Source organism: Cebus imitator, unplaced genomic scaffold (assembly GCF_001604975.1).
Source record: "Cebus imitator isolate Cc_AM_T3 unplaced genomic scaffold, Cebus_imitator-1.0 Scaffold2, whole genome shotgun sequence".
NCBI lineage: Eukaryota > Metazoa > Chordata > Mammalia > Primates > Cebidae > Cebus > Cebus imitator.
The window spans coordinates 841240-842782 of NW_016107317.1; the positions used below are offsets into that span (position 1 = coordinate 841240).

Here is a 1543-nt window from a genome sequence, read left to right on the forward strand (position 1 = left end):
AGCCACCGCGCCCGGCCTTTTTTTTTTTTTTTTTTAAGTGGCAAGGTTTCACTCTGTTGCCCAGGCTGGAGTGTAGTGGCTTGATCATAGCTCACTGCAGCTTCAAACTCCTAAGCTCACGTGGTCCTCATTCCTCAGCCTCCTGAGTGGCTGGGACTACAGGCACATGCCACCACGATTGGCTGGTTTCTGATTTTTTATGGAGGTGGTATCTCACTATGTTGTCCAGGCTGGTCTGGAACTCCTGGTCTCAAGTGATCCTCCTGCTTTGACCTCCCAAAGCATTGGGATTACAGGTGCAAGCCACCATGCCTAGCCTCCCTTGAGTGATTTTTGAATTGGCTACGCACAGAGATTGCACTTAACCAGTATTTAGAAAAGAAATAACATGTTCAATATTGTTTAAACCTATGGCTCATATTGCGTTGTATCATATAATAGTAAACTGTGAAGGCACAGACATTTACATTACCAGGCCACCAAAGCTGTGCAGTTTTCCTTCCTCAGGTATGATGTGGAGCTCTTCCAGCGCATAGAACACTTAATTGGGAAGAAACTACCAGTCTTTCCGACGCAGGATGATGAGGTTATGATGCTGACAGAACGTGTGGCTGAAGCCCAAAGATTTGCCCGAATGGTATGCAAGTTTCTTTTCTCACCAGTGTCTGTGCAAACGGTGTTAACTGTTTGCCACTTTATTATATTAACCCTCGTGAGAGGCTGTAGAAGCTGGGTATTATGTTATTCCAAATGTAAGATGAGCAAACTAAGGTGTACAGAAGGTAGGTAATTTGCATTAGACCATACAACCAAATGGTTGAATCAGGGTTTGGCCTCAGTCTAACCAGAGTGACCCCATTCACAGCCACTGTGCGTGTGTCACATGTGGTGAGATCATTCATTGGACTTGAAGTCAGAAGATCCAGCTGTGTGAACTATGTGAACTTGGGAAATTTGCCTAATTTCTCAGCATCAGAATCAGTTTCTCACCTGTAAATTGGGAATAACACTTGCCTTACGGGCTTATTACAGATAAGCCAATGTAATCTACATAGTTACTAGTAAGGGCTGATCATACCTAATCCAAAAATTTGAAATCCAAAACCAAGATTCAAAACTTTTTTTTTTTGAGATGGAGTCTTGTTCTTGTTCCTCAGGCTGGAGTGCAGTGGTGCAGTCTCAGCTCACTGCAACCTCTGCCTCCTGGGTTCAAGCAATTCTACTGCCTCAGCCTCCCAAGTAGCTGGGATTACAGGCATGTACCACCATGCCTGGCTAATTTTGTATTTTTAGTAGAGACGGGGTTTCTCCACGTTGGTCAGGCTGGTCTTGAACTCCCGACCTCAGGTGATCCACCTGCCTTGGCCTCCCAAAGTGCTGGGATTACAGGCATAAGCCACTGTGTCTGGTGACCCAAAACTTTTTGAGTGCCAGAAGGATTGCCACACGTTGAAAATTCCATGCCTGACCTCATGTGACAGGTTACCATCGAGACACAGTCAAAACTTTTTTAATGCACAAAATTATTAAAAATATTGTATAT

The 1543-nt window shown here is 44.3% G+C and overlaps 1 protein-coding gene across 2 annotated transcripts in view; it reads left to right on the forward strand.

Moving 5' to 3' along the window:
• Positions 1-1543, forward strand: part of DDX47 (DEAD-box helicase 47) — a 16427-nt gene that overhangs the window by 12938 nt on the left and 1946 nt on the right. Inside the window, exon 11 of one of the 2 annotated variants that reach the window (XR_001825062.2) lies at positions 494-637. Coding sequence is in view for 1 of the 2 variants with exons in the window: in XM_017528089.1 (XP_017383578.1) it covers positions 508-637 (130 nt within the window). In the remaining variant the exon portion in view is untranslated. The remainder of the gene's footprint in view (positions 1-493; positions 638-1543) is intronic. The other variant, XM_017528089.1, reaches the window with a different exon arrangement.